At 52.8% G+C, this 20,438-nt stretch overlaps 4 protein-coding genes and 1 non-coding gene across 5 annotated transcripts; 3 read left to right on the top strand and 2 right to left on the bottom strand.

Moving 5' to 3' along the window:
* Positions 1–1,025: 1,025 nt before the first annotated feature.
* Positions 1,026–3,732, top strand: BDP55DRAFT_654159 (hsp70-like protein). Its single transcript, XM_060574242.1, has 5 exons — positions 1,026–1,400; positions 1,509–1,581; positions 1,660–1,771; positions 1,828–3,316; positions 3,373–3,732. Exons 1-5 carry the CDS (start codon positions 1,266–1,268, stop codon positions 3,556–3,558), a joined length of 1,995 nt encoding a protein of 664 aa, XP_060432783.1. The 5' UTR covers positions 1,026–1,265; the 3' UTR covers positions 3,559–3,732.
* A 1,454-nt stretch (positions 3,733–5,186) lies between these two features.
* Positions 5,187–5,486, top strand: BDP55DRAFT_725911 (uncharacterized protein; the record flags this gene model as incomplete). The annotated part of the gene is made up of 1 exon (XM_060579066.1): positions 5,187–5,486. One exon carries the CDS (start codon positions 5,187–5,189, stop codon positions 5,484–5,486), a length of 300 nt encoding a protein of 99 aa, XP_060432782.1.
* Positions 5,487–8,275: 2,789 nt separating this feature from the next.
* On the top strand, positions 8,276–8,362 carry BDP55DRAFT_t100. Its single transcript has one exon. It is a non-coding gene; the product is annotated as a tRNA-Glu (tRNA).
* Positions 8,363–12,767: 4,405 nt separating this feature from the next.
* Positions 12,768–14,456, bottom strand: BDP55DRAFT_546621 (alpha amylase; the record flags this gene model as incomplete). The annotated part of the gene is made up of 2 exons (XM_060568673.1): positions 12,768–14,146; positions 14,243–14,456. The coding sequence occupies 2 exons, from the start codon at positions 14,454–14,456 to the stop codon at positions 12,768–12,770; spliced, it is 1,593 nt and encodes a 530-aa protein (XP_060432781.1).
* A 2,798-nt stretch (positions 14,457–17,254) lies between these two features.
* BDP55DRAFT_428585 (uncharacterized protein) lies at positions 17,255–18,125 on the bottom strand. The gene has a single exon (XM_060567506.1). The coding sequence runs from the start codon at positions 18,013–18,015 to the stop codon at positions 17,530–17,532; it is 486 nt and encodes a 161-aa protein (XP_060432780.1). The 5' UTR covers positions 18,016–18,125; the 3' UTR covers positions 17,255–17,529.
* Between the last annotated feature and the right edge of the window lie 2,313 nt (positions 18,126–20,438).

The following is a 20,438-nucleotide window of genomic DNA, read 5'->3' as shown; positions in this document are numbered from 1 at the left end:
CATTGCTTAGAGCACCTTAACTGAGGTAAAGTGTCGCGTACCTTACCTTGTCGCCCTCGCCTTACCTACGAATTAGCACCTTCCGCTTACCGTATTGCCGCGCTCTCTCCTTTCCCCTCCCCCCCGCATGCTGTAGGCCAGTGGTGGGAATATTGTCGAAAGGGGACAGGCGCGCATGGTCCCGAGATCGAGATGGATGGGGGTTGGACCGGTTGGTAAGTATGGAGTACGGAGTAAAGGCCACTCTGTTCCTTTCTGAGCTGCTTGGAAGTTGAATGGGACAGGTAACACACCACTAGATAGAGGACACTGCAAGGCTACCAAGATCGATTAGATGCCACCTAAGTATTTTTTGCAAAGGAAGTGGATAAGTTCATTGCCTATTGTTTTGGGAGCGAGTATTCCTTGCTGAATCGTGAGTCACTTCCGATTGGAGACAAATAAACAAACACAAGGTGCCTTTGAAGTTTGTCACGCTGCTGCGGCGTAGAACTCAACCGAAGCTGTGGAAGCAAAGCGAACAGAAAGGCCACGTTCAAGGTCCCAATTCCTAAACTCCCAGCAGGGGGGGACCACCTGTAATCGAAATCTCCAGAATCGCAGCCTTGGTGGGGCAGAAAGGAATTGACCCCAGCGCGGACGGCAGGCAGCGGCAGCGGTGAGGCGTGCGCACCTTGACTCCCGTGGCTAGGGGAGAATCCTCGCACGGTACCTGCTCACTGTCCTGCTGCAACGGAGATGTGTCCCCCGAAGCACCTAATTGCTGCCATCCCAACCATCTGCCGAGCAGCCAGTGCGTTTGGTACCCTCCTACTGCTGACCTGCAGGTGCTGAGTGCAAGTGCTGCCTTGTACGGAGTAAAAGACACCAAATAGAGTACGGCTGCACCAAGGGTCCACACAGTGAGGATCCACCAGTGACACCCATCCCCCAAAAGGAAGAGACCCCTGTCACGTGTGGCGCCTCGCAACGTGAAATCTGGCCTTTTGTGCAATCTGGACACCTCGACTTTTTTTTTTGGAGAAGGCATTCATAAAGGCGGCAGCTCTTCCTTTCCACCACCGACACTTTTGACCTCTCCCAATTCACCACTGCCAAAGCCACCTCAACTCGATTGGGTGTGTAAATAGTAGAAGGGAATCCAAAAACCCTCTCTCTACAGCGCGTCTTTTGACGTTTTCTCATTTCTTTTTTTCCCGACACCAAGAGCTATCCCAATACCACACAGGGGAGCTTCACGGCACCGCCAAAAAAAAACCACCACAATGTCGAGATCCAGAAACTCGATGGCCTTGGGCTTCGGCCTCTTGGCCTGGATGGCTCTCCTCTTCTCTCCCCTGGCTTTCGTTCAGACTGCCCAGGCTCAGGATACTGAGAGCTACGGAACTGTTATCGGTATAGTAAGTTGTATCTACCAGCTCCCTGGCGATGCGCCCCTTGTCGGCCCTTCCTCTGTCGCCAACGGAACCGAGTAAAAGTGGGCGACTATTCTAACTCCCAATCTCTAGGATCTTGGAACTACCTACTCTTGCGTCGGTGTGATGCAGAAGGGCAAGGTTGAGATTCTCGTCAACGACCAGGGTAAGTCTACATGGTCGCAGCTGCTCCTGCTCCCTACCCCCCGACTCTAGCAATTTTACTGACGCTTCTGCTTTATAGGAAACCGTATCACCCCTTCTTACGTCGCATTCACCGAGGAAGAGAGACTCGTCGGTGACGCCGCCAAGAACCAGGCCGCCGCTAACCCCACCAACACCATCTTCGATATCAAGTGAGCTCCTACCCCGACCGTCGACCTCTCAATATACATTGCTAACCATCTTCCAGGCGTATGATTGGCCAGAAATTCTCCGACAAGGCTGTTCAGTCCGATATCAAGCACTTCCCCTACAAGGTCATCGAGAAGGATGGCAAGCCCGTCGTCGAGGTTGAGGTTTCTGGCTCCGCCAAGCGCTTCACCCCCGAGGAGGTTTCCGCCATGATCTTGGGCAAGATGAAGGAGGTCGCCGAGGCCTATCTTGGCAAGAAGGTGACCCACGCCGTCGTCACTGTCCCCGCCTACTTCAACGACAACCAGCGCCAGGCCACCAAGGATGCCGGTGTCATTGCCGGACTTAACGTTCTCCGCGTTGTCAACGAGCCCACCGCCGCCGCTATCGCCTACGGTCTTGACAAGACCGACGGTGAGCGCCAGATTATCGTCTACGACCTTGGTGGTGGTACTTTCGATGTTTCTCTTCTGTCCATCGACCAGGGCGTCTTCGAGGTCCTGGCTACCGCCGGTGACACCCACTTGGGTGGTGAGGATTTCGACCAGCGTATCATCAACTTCTTCGCCAAGTCCTACAACAAGAAGAACAGCGTCGATATCACCAAGGACCTCAAGGCCATGGGTAAGCTCAAGCGTGAGGCCGAGAAGGCGAAGCGTACCCTCTCTTCCCAGATGTCCACTCGCATTGAGATCGAGGCCTTCTTCGAGGGCAAGGACTTCTCCGAGACTCTTACCCGCGCCAAATTCGAGGAGCTCAACATGGATCTCTTCAAGAAGACCCTCAAGCCCGTTGAGCAGGTGCTCAAGGACGCCAAGGTCAAGAAGGAGGACGTTGACGACATCGTTCTCGTTGGTGGCTCTACCCGTATTCCCAAGGTTGTCTCCCTCATTGAGGAGTACTTCAGCGGAAAGAAGGCTTCCAAGGGTATCAACCCCGATGAGGCTGTCGCTTTCGGTGCCGCCGTTCAGGCCGGTGTCCTTTCCGGTGAGGAGGGTACTGAGGACATCGTCCTCATGGACGTCAACCCCTTGACCCTCGGTATTGAGACCACTGGAGGTGTCATGACCAAGCTTATCCAGCGCAACACCCCCATCCCTACCCGCAAGAGCCAGATCTTCTCCACCGCCGCCGACAACCAGCCCGTCGTTCTCATCCAGGTTTACGAGGGTGAGCGTTCCCTTACCAAGGACAACAACCTTCTTGGCAAGTTCGAGCTCACTGGCATTCCCCCCGCGCCCCGTGGCGTTCCCCAGGTCGAGGTCTCTTTCGAGCTCGATGCCAACGGAATCCTCAAGGTCTCTGCCCACGACAAGGGAACTGGCAAGCAGGAGTCCATCACCATTACCAACGACAAGGGTCGTCTTACCCAGGATGAGATTGACCGCATGGTCGCCGAGGCTGAGAAGTACGCCGAGGAGGACAAGGCCACCCGTGAGCGCATTGAGGCTCGCAACGGTCTTGAGAACTACGCTTTCTCCCTGAAGAACCAGGTCAACGACGACGAGGGTCTTGGTGGCAAGATTGACGACGAGGACAAGGAGACTGTAAGTTGCCACAATGCCTTTCATGTGTACCGACATATTACTAACACCGCCATCAGATCCTCGAGGCTGTCAAGGAGACCACCGACTGGCTTGAGGAGAACGGCGCCACCGCCAACACCGAGGACTTCGAGGAGCAGAAGGAGAAGCTGTCCAACGTCGCCTACCCCATCACCTCCAAGATGTACCAGGGCGCCGGTGGCGCTGGTGGCGAGGACGAGCCCCCCTCCCACGACGAGCTCTAAATTCCATAGATTTGTTGTTGTTGCTTCGTTTCGGGATTCAAAAGAGACAGTACCCAAAGATTCCATGCAATTTTTCGTCTCTGGTGTTGGCAGGTTAATCGGCGTCGGCAGCATGGAGCATGACTCCACCATTGTGTAAAGTATACAACGCATAAATGAGACCTCTTGAACACACGTTTTGTCCTATTGTGTGATTGTGACTGAAACCGTCGTCCGATGCCTTTGTGAGCTCTTCAACGGTCCATTCTGACTACGTGGTTTCTATACTCCATATATCTTACGCTGCGGGAAGTGGCCCATCTATCCGTAGAGTGATGAAGTTAGTCCGGCATCTGACAACAAGGTTCGGCCCCTCCATGCTGTCACTCATCCACACTTCCCGAGGAGGACCCCATCAAGATGAAGGCAACTTAACTTTGCTGGCTGGGTGGGTACTTCTCTGCATTGGCAGGATGAGTGGTAGCACGGAATCTGCGGCAAGCAAACTGAGCCTCCAAGGCTTGTTCAAGGAATTTACAAGGACGAATGACTTAACTGATTCATACGTAAGCTTCTGTTTATCGAAGCTCTCTTGCCGTGTCCCGGTGCTATTATTATGGAATGTAAGTGCAGAACATTGCCAGTAAGGCTTCGTAAAGCCTCTTTTTCGAGGAGTCTGCAGCATAATCGTTGGCTATTGCGATGGCAAAGCAAGGCTGCCTGCTGCTCATTACGTCTATAAGTATATAGCATCACTGATATTTCAAAACGGGTTATCTTTTCGTGAACGAGATGGAGTTGCTCCGTACGGGCTGGCCGTACGGATACTTTTTGTCTTCTCGAAGGCTCAGTGAAACTCTCAATCTGGATTACCCCCCCCCCCCCCCCTAACTCCCCGCCAGCGGCTGAATCTCGTAGAAGACTTCGGGTGGCTATCCGTAGCACGAACAGGCATCTGTACTCCGAAGAAGAACAAGGTTTTGGCGGAGAAGCGTAGAAGACTCAGGAGTAAGACGAACTGTTCTACCCGAAACCAGGAATACTGACTAAGATGAGATGGAGTCTGAAATGATTTGCTTCCCAGAAAAACCTTATTTCATGTTAACCACAACCCGCCTCGGCGGCGCGCGCTCGTGGTTCTTGGACCACTGGGTGGAACTGGCTTTTGCTTGTTATTTTCATTAATATGAGATGGTTTTTTCTGCAATGACTCGATGCCGTAACGATGGCCATCTTACTGGTCTGTTCTTTCTTCGTTCATTCCGGACTCCAGGGTTGACGGGTCATGGCGCAAACACGTACCTGAATAGGATGGGATAGGAAGTTGAATCAGGTCTGAATGACTCGGTTTACTTCGTTGCGCAGGCATAACGGGACTCCGATATTGCCGTCTATACGGAGGACGAATTTGACGTGCCAATTTAGCAGAAGAACTATAATATGCCTAGCAACTCATAAGCTATAAATCAACCCTTCTCGTTTTCGAGTTCTCGTCGTCATTATAGTACTATTTCTCTCTCTATCATCCTTACACTCACTCAGTCACTCACTCACCAACACTCTCTTAGACCAAACAAATAGACCAAAAGATATACCCTCGCCTATAACATACACCTTGACCCACTCACCGAACCACCACAACGGCCACGATGCAACTCCCCTCCATCCTCCTCTTCGCCGCCACCGCCGCCGCTCTAGCCCTCCCGGAGCCCATTCCCAAGCCCAACCCAATCTCCTGCGACGAGACGTGCCCGAACCCCTGCCGCCAGGCCAACCGCAACACCTACTGCACAGGCGCCAAGAAGTCTATTAGTGGCGGTCCGTTGCCGGCGGCGTTCAAGAACCAGTGGAACTGTCCTGCGGGGAGCAATAGCCCTCCGGCGACGTATATCCAGATGACGCAGAATGGTGCTGCTGAGGGGGGTGTTACTGTGTTCTGTACTATCTAGAGGAAGGGGGGAGAAATTTTCTGGCGGCGAAGACGGAGGTGATGGATGGGTTACCCCGTTCGATGAGGAAGAGGGTGGGGATGGGGACTGGGACTGGAGCGAAGAGATATACCTACACATAGCTTGCATGCTTCTTCTTACAATTGACTTGTCTTCCAGTTCTCTCAACAGTTCAGCTGACGTGAGTGTCGAAACCAAGATGTTACAGCCTATAGAACGTCGGCCGTTCTCCCTTCACAGGAGTGTTTAGACAGTCGATCTAGACGCTTTGGCAGGGGGGTGATTCCCAAGCGGCACGAAAAAGAAATTGACAATACTTTTGTCAATGAAGCCCCAGCCAATGCTATTTTCATCCGATGAGATATGCCCCAAGGTGTGACTTGACGAGGGGGGGGGGGGGTTCGATTGAACCTCAAATCGCCAGACTCAAGTTGCCTGAGAACCGCAGTCTTGGGACTACTGCAAATTGTTATTGTAACCCTTCAACTGTTCAGCAGATCAGATTAAAGGCGTCATCCCAGTTGGCAAAAGTTCAGCTTAAACCTCGAGCAGAAAAGAACAGACGAAAATGAAAAGGCACGTGTCCGTCTCATCTAGGTCGCGAACGCCTCGTTCAAGAACTAGGAATCCCCTGTTTTATCCCGCAACTCGCAGACGGAGTTGGCTTTCCCGTACATCACGAAATGGCGCACAGTGGCGAGTAACCGAATTCCTCTTTGCTCCAGAAAAACTTTGATAAATGGCATCTTGCTCCAACACCACTAGGGGCCAAATTTCACAGTAGACGTCCTGGGCTAGCTTGATGTACTACATCTAACCTGGCCTTGGATTAACTTTGAACTTTCCTACCTACGGCCCTATGGTGTTGTTCTCCTTCTACCTTGGCCATCGGAGGCTGGGCGTGCTTCGGAATGGTACCCTGGAGGTGGACCGATCGTGACTGCTACCACTTTCAGAAAGACACCGAGAAAACACGGGGCTCGAGGAGCAAATTCGCAGCAGTAGTAGCATTTTTAATGGACAGGTATCTGTGCTCCAGTTGCTCCGCTGTTCTGAGCATTCTCTCAAGGCTGTTCGGAGGAGATGCCGGGGTATGTAGACAATAAAGAAGAGAAATGCCGGTTTTCTCTCGGTGATTTATTTCCTGTCGCTCTCACACATCTGCCTACTCTACTCTACCTTAGCTTTATATCATCCGTAGTCGAGGTTCCATCCCAGAGTTGCGCGGTGAGAGTAGAATTTGGGCTTCCTAGATAACTATATCTTGAGTACAAGAGTCATTCGGTGGCCAAACTTGACCGCAATAGCAAACCCGGTGTAGAGTTCAGAGCATGGAACCGTGTTGTGGTATGAATTACGTGTGATCTTGGGTGATTTTAGAGTGTCAATATGTTCTACTCGTGCTTTCATGATCTGGCAGGTATCGCTCTCCTTCTCCCCTCGAGGTCGCGGATATTTGAGACCGGACCCGCGGATGAATGAGTGGCTGTCGTCGGCGCGAACGAAGGGGTTTTGGATAGCTATACGGCCTCAAACTACAAATGCTACATATGTCCTCTGCCCTTGCTGATGTGATATACCAATTGTTTGTTATGAGAGCGTCGTCCGCGGTGGCGGGGGGTGGTGTATGAGGGCAACCGAATCTAGTGGCCTTCATAGTTCATCTTGCCTGGTCGCTTAGCCTCCGGGCACCGGTTGAGGGGAGATGACAGCAGCTAAGCTCCCTCAGACGAATGCGGTCTCGATCTTCACGCTAAGTGGCAACATCCTGTCCATACTTGCTTTGAGATGCTTGACTGGTGTGCGTGGACGAAGGGATCAATTCACTGGGCCAGCCCGTCATGTAAGTAAGTAGTGGCAGCTCTCATGTATTCATCTTGACTTATTTGAAACTTTGATCCATTCGAATTCTGTTTCGCAGGCGAGCATCAGAATGCTGGCAGCTTGGTGATACTCAGTCTGCAGGATGGAAACGGGACTTCTGCCGCAGTAGTCGTCTGGAGCGAGGCTACGGAGATAGTCATAGGTTGAGAGGGTTCAGATTGAAGGGAAATACAGGGCCGTTGGTGTAAGTAAATGCTTCGGAGAAGCTGAATTGGCCGTCGAGGTGCATTTAACATTTATGAGTGAATACTTTGGGAATTAACGCGAGTTTCAAAATAGTTTTGGATCTTGAAAGATGACTCAATCAGTGTCTAAAATCAGTTGATAACAAACAAAAAGGCTGGACATCTCCAAACTACCCCCACAGGTAAACATAAGTCAAAAGAAGCATGGGATTAATTCCCTTGAACACGTATCTAGTGCCGTCCCGCATTTCTCGGCAGACAGCGTCTCCCTCTCCGGAAGCACGAGCGAGTGGCCGGGAACAACCGTTCCCAAGTCCGTCGGCCAGCATTCCGATCTGATTGGAATCATGCACAAGCCACTTAAACTAATTGAATTACGACACGAACTTTGAAAACTGGGGGACGTGGCACACATGTGTCATGGCCTGGTTCACGCATCCGTGAACGAGGTCGTACATGCGGCTCCCTCGTAACCTGTAAGTCAGCATTCCACAGAACTTTATCGAGACGACGGGCCAAAAGCACGGCGAGCCATTTCAGGTGACACCGCATTGAATAATAGGAGTCATGGTTCCGTGTCATTTCATTGGAGCTCGCCCACGAAGGAAAGACTTAAATATCATGTACTCAGATTGTGTTTTTGCTGTGCTTGGGAGTCACGTGCAGCCGCGAACTCACAAAGCTACTTCTTGAACTAAACTTGCTGCCCTGTCAGTAACATCCGATATGGTGTAGTGGCCAACATGATGCCCTCTCATCTCTGTGAGAGATTAGGCATAGCCCCGAGTTCGATTCTCGGTTTCGGAACATTTTGATGTTTTCGACAATTGCGATTCTCGTTTTTGCCTCTGTGATTGATTGTGGTTAAACATTCGCTTTATTCGCACGTCAATAACAATGCGCTCGTCTCTCCGAACGCTTGATGTACATACACTCTTTTTTTTTACAGGGGAAACTGAAAACTATCAAACTATCATCTGACGAACGAACCACTTAGACTGCACAAACTCCAGTCTCCAACTCCCCCAAGCGACGAGATCGCAAGACGCAACCACACCAACAGCCTCATCACATCGTGACAATCGTCACGCAAGGTGTCTAGCAAATACCGGAAATCGTGCAAAGAGAGAAAAGCGAGTACGAGTAACCTTTGCCTGGAGTCAGCCTCGTCGCGACGTTGCGACGGCCTATAGGGCGCGCGGCATGCATGTCTCTGGAAAATCTCGACCCAGAGACGCATGCATGCATGGTTGGTCCTCTACCCGAGAATCAAAAGTCTCACTTCAAGCAGGAAAGAGAGAGATGTGTGAATAAGCAATAATAAAGACACTTCATGTCACTGTCAAATGAAGGCGATGAGACATGCATCCGCTTTCCCTTTTCCCAAGCACACACGCGCCAAGTTCCCACATCAACTTTTCTGCTTCCCACATCGCCGATCCTCGTGGCCTTGCTGGGTTCTCACGGACCAAGATGGTTCCCGGCCGTAAGGCAATAGGTTTCATTTTCTTTACCTTGTAGACTTACATGCCTTGTTTGGAAAATTGATTATGGGCGAGAGAAAGAAAACCGAGGGGACGAGAGTAATCACGGTTAACAGACAATAACGCAAAAGACCCCACCCTGAGAGATGAGGGAAAACGACGAGGGAATCTTAGCATCGGTGGGATTAGAGAAAGAAATGTCCGGCTGGAGCGGGGGTGATAGAGAGGATCGACGTTGGGCTGGCTCTTTTCAAAAATAGATTTCCTTTTCGCTTTTCCTTGCGAGAATACCACATTGCCCTTCAGTCTCGAAGTTTCTGATAGAATGAAGCCGAAAGGATGTGATGTCCCACTGTCCATCGACCCATCCAGAGACATTTTCCTTCGGAAGCTTCTTTCGCGAGGGGACTCCAACTGCAAGGGAACTCTGCAAGGGTGAATGAACATAACGCCCAGAACGATCCGGGCAATGTACGTTTTCTTGGCCCTCTAGATTCTGAAAGGCACGCAAACTTTTGACAGGACGGGGGGGGGAAGCGGGGGCCGAAGATGGCCCGGCATCTCAGTGAAGATCGTCGAGGGCTCGAAGCACGGTCGAGCATTCTCCCCCATTCATCTCCATCTTTTTAGATAGATTATGCCTTATCATGAGGTAGTAAGATCAGCAAAAAAAAAAAGCGATCTTCGTTTTTGTTTGCTTTCGCTTCCGAAGGTCCGATGGTGTTGTTCACCCAATGAAACGTGTAAGGCACCCCGCAGAAAGCTCGAGCGACTCGATAGCGGCATCGAGGATGCTTTGTTCGTTGAATGGTACGCTGTCGGGGGGCGGAGGTTGCATCGTGACACCTTCCCACGGAGAGCTTATGAGGCTAGAGAGCAAGCAGGAAACATCGTCCCCTCCTAATCACTAGCAGAGAACAAATGCAAGTTTTAGTCACGCGGGTGAGTACATTTTCACAGTTCAGCTCGCCAACACACACATGTCTCTTGAGAAACAAAAAGAAAAGTCACGTCTAGAAGTAAGGGAGAGAAAGAGAGAGAGAGAGAGTGGCGGGGAGACTGGTTACTGGTGGTGATGGTGGTGGTTCGAAGCCGTCGAAGTCTTCCGTCTCCTGTGATTGCAAAGCGCCAAGCCTGTTGAGGACAGCCGCATGCCGCTCTCAATATCCGCCCAGCTCCCCGAGCCCAGAGACACTTCATCTGCCGAGGCCTTTGCATTGTGATTTCCATCAACCAGTCAGACAAGCAGGAATCCGAGTACTCTGGCACGTCTGGCAGGAAGGAAGGGGGGAAAAAAAAAGGTCTTAGACATGCAGACGTCCAGATGCCCAGTGATCACCCGTCATTATCTTGCCTTGCTTTAGGGAATGGGGGGGATCTCATCACATCGCTTCAATGGCGACGGGCGCTTGTTCTGCATCGTACGGAAACTTCGTTTCGTATACCTTGTGATATGCACAAAACAATGGTCTCAGAACTGTAGCAGCAGGAAAAGCTGCATAAAAAGAAGTATACCAGTAGAATGCAGCGCAGCACTGCAGCAAGCAAGAATTCTAGCCTTGCAGTGCAGAATATGTGCCTTTATCTTATGCATGTCTTATCTCCTCTCCTTCTCGCGTCCCGAACGCACAGCGCGCGTCGTCCACGCAGCCCACGCAGAAGACCATCCCACCCCCTAATCTACGGCTCCTGCGACTATACCTTACGGATAGCTTACGCTAACCATTCAACCTGCCAAGCCGTCCCTTTCTCCGCCTCCGTCTCTGAGGGCAGGCAGGATCCGTATCTTTCAGACTTCAGACTCCAGTCTTTCAAAAGAGTCCAAGCATTGTCAAAAACTGTCAATCAATCGGGGGGTTGCCCAGGACTCCAAACTCCAAACCCCATTCCTATTGGGTAAGTCAAAAAAAGAAGTTGGCGGTTCCGGATGGACTGCCCTTCTTTGATCCCGTTTGTTTTAACGAACCATGTTTCGCCAGCCAACCAACGGTTTCCTTTGTCCCCTCTTGCCCTCCGTTGGTTGTCCTCGAGTCCTCCGCTCCCCCTGGTTTCCACCCATCCAACGGCCGATCCCTTCGTATCGAACGGCGAAAAATCGAAAAAGCGTGAAAAAGTGTGAGTGTGGCCACACCGTGTGCGCGCTCAAGTCTTAATACGGAATACTCGTGCCCCATAAAATGGGAACTAAACGGTGCATAGCACACCCACCCCTATCATATACCCCCCCTCCCCTCCCCGAGCGAGCGGCTCCAATAGCTCTCCATAAACTAAGCACTAGGGTCAGGTACAACAACTCTGCTTTAAGCAGCTGGGGCTACCAAAAAACCGGGGTTCGTTCCGTTATGCTCTTCTCTCTCTTGTGCCTCTCTCTCTCTCTCTCTCGCGCGCGCGCCCTGGAGTTTCTTAGTGCAAGGTACCGGTGTTGTAGCCCGTCTAGACGATGGGACACACAATGGAAGCCCTGGACTCCGACTCGTCCGACCCGACCGATAGATCGATGGAGCCCCCCCTCGAGCCCTCCCCCCTCCACCCAAGCCCCTATTGTCTGTCACTCAACCGTTCCCCATTGTAAAAATGCAATAGCTGCCAAAGGATCCTTTGTTGTGTCTTTTTCACTGGAGACCCTTCTCAGCGTGTCAGGGAACGCGGCACAACAGGTCGTCGGGTAACTGTACCTGTCCGTACCTGTACCTGAAGGGGGTGCTCCACGTTTTACACTTAAGGATAGTCTTAGGATACCCGATAAGCTATCGTTATCCAGTTTTTCCAGTTTTTTGTCAACTCACGTGGTGGCTGTGCAAGTTGGCAGAAAAGCTTGGCCTGGACCATTTAGGTAAGGTAATCTACGGAGGACGCCGAACCGTTCGGTGCCGAGGAAAGCAAAACCAAGAGCAAAAAAGGTGCTCCGTAGGGGCAGAAAAATAAATAAACAATAACGGGGTCTGTTTTGGGTGATAGGTGGGCGTTTCGGTTTTTGCAATTGCTTCTGCACCGTTCATGCGATTCCATTCTGGATGGCACGATACTATGGACTCGGCTGTTTTCGGCCTCCGTTTGATACTGGCGCTGGCTGCAGTGATGTGCAGCCGGCGGGCGAATTCTTGGGGAGGAGTCGACTCCGTAGGTAGCGTGTGTCTCAATTTGGAACAGCCCTGGGCAGACAATGGAACATCAGCTATCCGCCGCTATCGTGAAATTTCACGGCCGGAATTAGCTACCCGTACCCGGTGGAATAAGTCTGTCAATGATCTCATAGAGCATGCAAATGTGACACTTGCGACATTACAGTCTGGTCGTTGGATGAGTTATCTATCCATTCTCACAGAAGCTCAAGTTGATATTATGACTAATTTATTTTCAAAAAGATTGGTCTGGTATCACTATGAATAAATGCAAGCAAAATAAAACAAGTACAGTACAAATGAGGGAAATATGCATTACTCACCAGACCACGTGAGAGCTTCGATGGAATCTGCGGTCCGGGGGGTGAGGACAATTACACACAAGATGGTGATAAGAGATGATGGTAGTCTGCGTCATGATAGCCGCCATTGAATTATCCAAACTCCGCCTTGCGAAAAAAAATCTTGACATTGGGAAGAAGAAAACATGTGTCTGGCTCGCAGTACACCCGCCCAAGTCACGCCCTTTTTTCTTCTTCTCTTGCTCGGCTTCTTCTTTTTTCGCCCTTGATCAATGTCTCACATCTACAACCAAGCAGTGGTTGTTTATGCGAGGAGCGCAAAAGAAACGGCCATGACGGAAGCCAGGACCAGGGTCATGCTGCTGCCGATGAAGCCAGCCGCGCTCTTGCTCTGGCCAGCGGCGGTAGTGCCGTTGGGGCAGATCTTGGTGGCATCAATGGAAGATGCAAGGACGACAGCGCGGGGCTCGCCCTTCTCCATGTACAGAGTGACGTTACCGGTGCCATCGGCGGTGCTGGTGCCGCAGGTGGTGACCTCGACGACGGCATCACCGGGGTTGAAGCCGCCAACGCTGAGCTGGTAGCTGTCGCCCTTGGAGCTCTTGTTGGTGACGCAGAAGACGACCTGGGCGCCCTCGGGGCCCTTGCGTAGGCACAGGTGAGTGTTCTCGACGAAGAGCTGCTCAGAGGCCGTGGTGGCGAAGTCCTTGTTGGTGGCCTGGAGGGCGTTGCGGGTCTTGAGGAGGGTGGAGGTGAGCTGGTAGATGGGCGCCGTGGTGTCGTACTTGGATTGCCAAAGGGGCTCACGGTTGAAGGGAGTCGAGTTACCGTTGAAGTGCTGCTCCTGTCCCTGGTAAACGGTGGGAATACCGTCAGTCAAAAGGATGTAAGCCATGGCGTTCTTGGCGAGCTCAATGTCCTCGTCGTAGACGGCGAAACGGGGCATGTCGTGGTTCTCGACGAAAGATCCGAGGGCGAAGATATCGGTGCAGCCATCACGGGCCTGGGAGCGCCAGTCGGCGAGCTCGTTCATGTCACCACCGAAGAAGACCTTGTTGAGGGGGTAGTACTCGATGTAGTTGGGCATGCCGGGCAACAGGTTCAGGGTCTGGTAGCGGCAGAAATCGGCGGGAGCTCCGGTCAGGACCTCGCCGAAGGCGAAGACGCCAGAGGCGTTCACAAAGGTAGGCAGGAAGGCATCGTTAACGTGCTTGGCGGCATCGATACGAAGACCATCAATGGAGTAGTTGGAGACGAGTTCCTTGATCCACTTGCCAAACTCATCAACGACGGCGGTCTTCTCAGTAGCCAAATCGGCGAGAGCAACGCCGTAGGGGTAGAGCCAGCAGTCTTGGTAGTTGGTGCTGTTGTCCCACTCAGTGACGTTGCAGTAAGGGTGGAAGTCGGACTCCTCGTTGAAGGGGTTGAACTTGGAGTAGTCGAGCTTGGGGGGGAGGCTGTCGAGCTTCTGAACCATGTTGTTGACGACGACATCGACCATGAGGTACATGTCACGGTTGTGCATCTCCTTGACCAGGTTGTTGAAGTCGTCCGAGGTACCGAACTTGTCGTTGAGGGCGTAGTTGTCGAGGGACCAGTAGCCGTGGTAAGCCTCACCGACGGCGGTGTCGTCATCCATGTTCTTGACGATAGGGCTGATCTGAATAGCAGTGAAGCCCATGCCTGGTGGTCATGGTCAGTTGTGAGGCCCGAGGTCTCTGGGCGAGAGAGAGAAAGAAAGAGAGAGCCCTTGATGTATCATCTCCAGCATTTACTGACCTTGGATGTAGTCGAGCTTGTTGGTCAAGCCGGCCCATGTGCCACCACAGAACTTGTAGAGCTCGCACTCGTGATCGGTCGAGCCATCGGTATGGGCGTAACGATCAATCATGACCTGGTAGATGGATCTGGACTTCCATGCCTCGAGGTCGGCAGCCTCGACGAGGGCAGAGAGGGCCGTGACGGCGGCCCACGCAAGTGTTGAGGTACGCATGGTGATGATTGTGATTGACGATGTCTGTTTGAACGAACGACTGCGCCGCGTATGGGCGTTGAATTAACGATTGGTGTTGCGCTTGGGTGCGAGCGTGATGAAAGGAATGGATAGGGCCGGAGAGGATTTGCGGCGCACACACAACGATATAGAGGTTTGGAATGTAAGAGGGACAGGACCGATGAACGAATGGACGGGGAACCCTTCAATGGAGTGGCAACGAGTGACTGGCTCTTGGGAGCTTGCAAGTAAAAAAAAAGGGGTGGGAAGCCCGGGTAGATTAGACGAGTGACTAGAGGAGGACGTGGAGTCGGTTGATCGGTTGACAGTGAAAGAAGAGGGGCCAAGCGCGTCAAAACGAGACTCACGCTGTGAACACGAGGGTCGATCAGCAGAGGGAAAAAACGAGAGTGTGGTGGACTAGGTAGGCGTGGTGACTAGGTACGGTCTACGGATACTAGGCAAACTCTTAGTATTGTTGGTCTGTTGGATATGAATCTGCATTGGCACATAGTGCTCGATATTGTTCCGTACTCCGTACCTTCTGACAGCATTGGGCAGAGAGTTCGGAACTACGGATGAACCAATGCAAGGTACCAGAGACAGACAGCGCGGAGAAGCAGACAAAGACATGAGGGTCACGGAAGAACAGGCCGAGGGACCGATGGGCTTGGAAGATGGGGATGGCTTGGAGGAAATGACGGTTCCTGGCGACTTTGCCGTACTTGGCCGCAAATGTCAATGCCTCGGATCGAATGGGACGACGAGGCCCACACGGGGGGCGCAAGTGTGTCAATAACCATGAACAACAGCTGGTTGACGGGAAATTGAACCCAAGCAGAGGAAAAAAGAGAGAGAGACCATGGGGATACGATGATTAATACGGCGGCCAAGCCGGGGGGTGTGGAGGCGTGCCGCGCTAGAAGGGGATAGTGACACTGACGGGGAAGAAACCCGAGCGTAAGGTGAGTTGAGGAGAGTCTTGTGTCTGAGGGAGAGGAGAGGGAGCAGGAGAATGCAGAAGCGACATTATGAGGTGGAAGACCGCCCAAGAGGCAGATGGTAAGGTAGGATTGGCGAAGAGTTGCGTACTCAGCACAACAAGCACCGAAATGGATGGATGATGAGAAGGGAGAGCAGAAGCTGTGTGCTGAGTGAAGACAGCCAGGATATACTCCGTAACAATAGCTTTGAAAAGGTACTAATTGACGCCTACATGCCCAGGTGTGACAATGGGCGGGAAAAGGATGAGTATGATTAATAGGAGAGTCGTTGGTCGTGATGGTGTGTGGTCAAGCCGTCAAAGTGGTGTGGTGAAAAGGGTAAAAAGGTGGTGGAAAACTGCCGCCAACGGCGCAGCAAAACGGACGGTGCTGTGATGGATGTGCGACAGCTTGACCAATGGGAAGGAGCAATTGGAGTGTCCTTACTGTGAAGGTAAGGTACGGAGTCGGAATACCTACTTCGTAGGGACGAGAGAGATGAGGGATGGGATTGGTACAAGGTCGAACCTGACAAGCCTGTGTTATTTTGGATAGCAACCCATCCAAAAAGGTACGTATCTGGCTTTGGCTACTTGGAAAACCTCGTTTCCCCTGCCAAGAAACGCCAGGGCAGCGCCGCCAACGCCGCCAACGGTACGTCCTTGGAAAGACGTGGGAACTTTTTGGAATGGGATTGCGAGCTTATCCCAATGAGGAGTGGTGGTGCCACAACATGGGACGTCACGTCGGCAGTGATATCGGTCGCATTGGACGGCACCAAGACTCGAGTGGCACACGCTGGGCACTGATGAACAACGTCGATAGCGCGCTTTGTCTTGTTGACGGGTTGACGGTTGGCGCTGGCGACCTTGGTGCAAAGACGTGGCGACGCGTCGGCGCTGTAAATGACCGAAATTGGCCCTCTGCTGACGAGCGAACTTGTGGTTCAGTTGTTTACCATCCAGGACTTAGCAGCCATCTGGACCTGAGAAGGCGTAGATTGACATAGATGTTCTTGGTGTCTTCTTGGCAGCGGCGCTGCACAACGGGAGGCTTGGTATCTTGTCATTGGCCCGCGTTGCTTGGTCTTTGCTTGTCTGCGCCGCATGTTCTCTTAGTAAGACTCTTGTCGAGAACTGAGAGTCTTTGATGAGACGGCATTTGGTGGCTTTGGGGCCTGTTTGGTCACTCGCATTCGAAGCAGATGGAGAGAGAGTGCGAGAGCAAATTCTGCCAGCTCTTCCCCTTCCCTGCCTGACTGCTTGGTCTGGCACTCTGGCAGCTGGAGTGCATAGCGTGTCCTGCAGGTGGACGGGCGTCTGAGTTTTGTTGACAGATGATAAGAAGCCCGAGGTCAATTTGGAGAAAAAAAAGGAGTCTGTGTGCTGCTAACTTGTGGTTGGTGCAGGTGCCAAGTGTGGACGCCATTGCCCATCGCTGGCCGCTTAGATAATCAACAACAATTGGACGGCCATAGGCAATCAGTCCCGAATTGGGCGCAACTCCCACCGCCCTGTCCCACAAACATCCCAACACCATGGTATCTTTCTTCACCAGGGGAGAGGAAGGGAAGAAAGAGGGGAATCCTGAATTGACTGGGGAACTCACTTAAACTCTATAAAGTCTTTCGAGGCAGCCCCTCGCCGTGCAATGCGCGGGTCCTGAAACGGCTTCGGCTTGCTTGATGGATCGTGGACCTCCTGAAGGCTGAGGGAGCCCTGAATGGAGTTTCTCGTCAACTACTCCGTACTGGAAACCGGAACTTGGGAAAAACAGCTGAAGGGCATGGGACTCCCCAGATACCGACATTAAAATCGGTCGTGTTTGTCACGATGAGACACAGTGCAGGCAAAGGGCAGGACAGGGCAGCGAGGCAAAGAAAGAGCCAACGCCACCAGGAAAAGGAGTTTGCGTGGTCTTGAGCCCTTGGCTCACTCAGCTCGGCGTGGCTTCTGGTTTAGGAGAACATGACCCCTTCCCGCTTTCCCCTCCAGACTCTTCTCCTTCCTCATATCCAGCAGCCCATTCACACCAACCTTACCTCAGGTATCCGTGCTGTCCTTATTTCTCTCAGTCATCCCCCCTCCTTCCTAAGTTTGCTCCAGACAATCCCGTCCTGATTCTGGCGACTCGCAGCAGCGAACCATACAAGTAGGTGGCATCAGGCCTTCCCAAGTGGCAAGTTCCCCATTACTCCGCGCCCAGAAGATGCCCAGACACGCCAGCAAAAGGAACCAAGAGGGCTTCTCTCTTCTGACTCGCTTGATTGCACCGACCGCTCTTGTGCGATACGGCCGATCGTCGCGGGTGAGTGCTGCACCACGGTAGGAGTCGTGGACTCGTGCAAGGGGGCCCGGCCCCGGTCGGCAGCAAGCGCAGGTGCTCCTCCGACCGACCCCTGGCCCTAGTACCCCGGTCCCAGCCGTCCTATTCGAGGCTACCTCCTCGTGCCCAAGTGGACCAAGTCCTCCAGGTACCCTGCTTCCTCCCCAACACTGTGTACGGAGCGGTACGTATACGAAGAAATAAATGGACAATGAAAGAGCTAGTGACAGAGTAGTGGAGCTGCTTGACATGTACTCTTTTGCCGGCGTGGCAGGTGGCAGGCGACCAAAGGAATTCTCAAACTCACAAAGGATTCCGGAACTGGACTCAGGGACAGAAGGAGCGAAGGGGCTTGAGGAAAGCCGCACTCTGCCTTGTGACGCTTGTGCTGTGTGGCTGATGTCAATCGAGAAGAAGCCAAGGATTGGCCAAGATGTCGCCAAGTGGATCTCCCGTGGCTGAGGGGTTGTCTTTGCTGCGACGATTGTAATGACCGTTGTTCAAACTTCAGACTGCTTCGGGCTTCAGTCTTTCTCCCATTCCGGGCCCAGTCCAGTGGGATTCGGGAGACATCAGACAGTCGACATTCTCTTCTTCCCGCATTCCAATCCTGCTACACGGTGTCACTCGGGGAAAATACTTCCAGGCTCCATGTGCAGTTCCCCAGGGCTGGGACCACTCTTCGCCCAGTGTCGTTCCTTTTCTTCGGCGCTGTTGCATCCACCAAAGTACATACATAAGGTTCTTATTCACATTTTGTGCGACCTTAGGTAAGCTGCGGTTGCGCCTTGAAGCGCGATTTCTCAGCGCTGCTGGCGATACTAATGCGCGAGGTCTAGGCAGAAGAAGACCAATTTGACTTGCTTTTCCCGTCCTTCCTTCTCAAATCCTTCCATGCCGCCATGGCAGACTTGTCGCTTCCTCCTGCGTTAGCCTCCCCACGAGTCGACGTCACGATCACGATCAGACAGACGCGCCCGACGTGTTCCTGTTCCTGGCTTGGCCCAGTCCACGACGCACTAAGACATCTTACTACACAGTACGGAGCGCACTACGGATACACTACAGTCGTCTACAACACCTTAGTCTTGAAAGACTTGGTGACTTGTTGGACAGGAAGCAGCAACAGCCGGTTGAGCTAGCAGTAGCCAGTGCGGACGGGGTGCCACACCATCGCCCTCTGAGCATAAACGGTTTATGCTAGTTGAGATGAACCCCTCCGATTCCCATCTGCCAACGACGCCCACCTTCAGCCTGCCAGGCATGCCGCACCTCGCACCTCCCGTTGCCCACCGCCTTTGAACGGGTCCGGCCCCTTGAGCCTCAAGTCCCCAACTGTTCCCGACTGGGAAATCACTGTTTTCTGGATAATCTTCGACAGCATGGATCATCCGTCCTGACAGCCTGGTTCGTCTCCAACGTCTCGTATTCTTCCTGGGGGTACCGCCCGAAGTAAAACTGACTCGATACAGGAGAGCACGTCCTTGGAGCCAGGGGCCCGACTGACAGCGGATACTTGGACCGACGACGGAGCTCGCCCGAACCGACCAACAAGATACACCAGACCGTGCCGGCTTATCCTTGGTCTTCAACACGCTACGCGCACACTGGCCAGAATAACATCCTCACCCCTGCTCGCCGCTGACCTCGGGGCCACCGCATTGGACAGTCTCTTTTGTGGATATGGTCCAAAATGGTAATTCAAGACGGAGCCCGCCAATCTCCCATCGCACTCATGGTTCGCTCCCACCCAGGCACTTGCCTGCACCCTCTGCATATCCATATTCCAAACTTCGTATAGCCAGAATTAGCCCAGACCACCACACCCCGGAGCCACATTGTCATGTACCAAGAAAGAGGGGTCAGACGAACAAGAGGGAGCAGGTACCTACCTTTCTTTACCTTTCACTTACAGGCTTCACACACCTGCCTGAGCCTCTCCCATCCATTCATCCTCTGGACAGTGGAAACTGGAGAAAGAGGCACAGAGAGGTCCTGGTTCCAAGAGGAAGGGCTAGCGATTCGGCTGGCCCGTTCCTGCAGAAGGGGCCCCATCCGCCCATCACGGAATCGATGCCCTGCGGCCCTGCGGCCTGCTCGCCTGCATCCCCATCCCCATCCCCATCCCACTCTCGCCCCAAGACCCAAGACCCAAGACCCAAGACCCAAGACCAAGACTCGCAGACTGCCAGTGCCAGACTGGAGCCTTGAGAGGCGAGGCGGACGGAAAGATCCTTTCCATGGACTCTTCTACGGTGGCCCCCCCCAGCCACTCTGCTATTGTACCATGTGCCTGTTCCCTCAATTCCTGTGCCTGTGCTTCTCGTGCCTATGCCTGCGCCTATGCCAGTGATCCCCCTTTCCGCCTTCAGCCTGGGGCATATTGCAATTGGACTGACCCAAGCTCCCACGAGATTACCCCCTTTTCTACCGGTACCAGCGTGGCGTTGACGGCCGAGTTTTCTTCCCATCCGTCCCGCGCTTTGCCTTGCAACTCATCCCGTCATTCGTTCTTGCTTGCTTGCTGGTCTGCTTCGCGGCCTTTCTCTCCTCCCCCCATCCCATCACCACCACACTCCTTCGAGCTTCACTTCGTCACTCATTCCTGTTTGTTTTTTTGCTTGTACAATCTTTTGCTCACTCGCCCCTCCCGGCGAGTAAGAGTTCACACAAA

Source organism: Colletotrichum godetiae, assembly GCF_030913485.1.
Source record: "Colletotrichum godetiae strain CBS 193.32 chromosome Unknown BDP55scaffold_9, whole genome shotgun sequence".
NCBI classification, from domain to species: domain Eukaryota; kingdom Fungi; phylum Ascomycota; class Sordariomycetes; order Glomerellales; family Glomerellaceae; genus Colletotrichum; species Colletotrichum godetiae.
The sequence above is the reverse complement of the archived record's forward strand: the minus strand, read 5'-3'. Positions and strand labels throughout refer to the sequence as shown.

Bases quoted from the DNA above. Each gene is read 5' to 3' on its own strand.
- BDP55DRAFT_654159 (XM_060574242.1), top strand. From the start codon at position 1,266: ATGTCGAGATCCAGAAACTCGATGGCCTTGGGCTTCGGCCTCTTGGCC. The intron at 1,582-1,659 runs GTAAGTCTACAT...TCTGCTTTATAG, and splicing joins GATTCTCGTCAACGACCAGG to GAAACCGTATCACCCCTTCT. The intron at 1,772-1,827 runs GTGAGCTCCTAC...ACCATCTTCCAG, and splicing joins AACACCATCTTCGATATCAA to GCGTATGATTGGCCAGAAAT.
- BDP55DRAFT_428585 (XM_060567506.1), bottom strand. From the start codon at position 18,015: ATGTCAAGCAGCTCCACTACTCTGTCACTAGCTCTTTCATTGTCCATT.